The sequence below is a fragment of the Photinus pyralis genome, unplaced genomic scaffold (assembly GCF_008802855.1).
Source record: "Photinus pyralis isolate 1611_PpyrPB1 unplaced genomic scaffold, Ppyr1.3 Ppyr1.4_LG2, whole genome shotgun sequence".
NCBI classification, from domain to species: Eukaryota; Metazoa; Arthropoda; class Insecta; order Coleoptera; family Lampyridae; genus Photinus; species Photinus pyralis.
The window spans coordinates 38779976-38780596 of NW_022170403.1; the positions used below are offsets into that span (position 1 = coordinate 38779976).

Here is a 621-nt window from a genome sequence, read left to right on the forward strand (position 1 = left end):
AAGGGACAGGGACCATTCCATGCTAACATCAGTAAGTAAACGCCCGACTTTAAGGCTCTCAAACGTGCGCGCCGTTTCAGGTGACTACCACTTCGAGTGCATCATGAAGGGCCACCAAGTGAGGAGGGAAGAAAGGAACTATTTGGAATTTGAGAACATGAAGTGTACTTTGGTTGTCGGCGGCGTATCCGTCCGATTGGAGAATCTCTTCGAATCAAACCCCACTTTGGCGAAGGCGACGAATGACGTCATCAACGACAATGTCCAGGTGCTCTTCGATGAAATCAAACCGGGCCTTTTGAAAGCCTTGACGAGGAGGTTTACGGAAATTGCGAATAAGATAACGCTAGCGTTTACGTATGAAGAATTGTTTCCGTAGTATAATAAATAAACAAATAAATCGCGAGCCTTTGATTTCCTACTACCCGAACTTGTGTTACGGTACACGCTGTATATTATGTATAGATCGGGTTTTCCGTAAGTTATCTCTCCGTTCCCACTTACAAATTTTCGGCGCTCACATACACCGCGCCAAAATTGGGCTTTTCCTCTTTCGTTGTCAACCAGCGGCACGAGTGCTATTGCTCGCTCGATCATACATTTTTCAATCTATAAAGACGT

General features: G+C 45.2%; 1 protein-coding gene across 1 annotated transcript; it reads left to right on the forward strand.

Annotated features, from left to right (window-relative positions):
* Nucleotides 1–19: 19 nt before the first annotated feature.
* On the forward strand, nt 20–379 carry LOC116163993. Its single transcript, XM_031478121.1, has one exon. It carries the CDS (start codon nt 20–22, stop codon nt 377–379), a length of 360 nt encoding a protein of 119 aa, XP_031333981.1.
* The last annotated feature ends 242 nt before the right edge of the window (nt 380–621 follow it).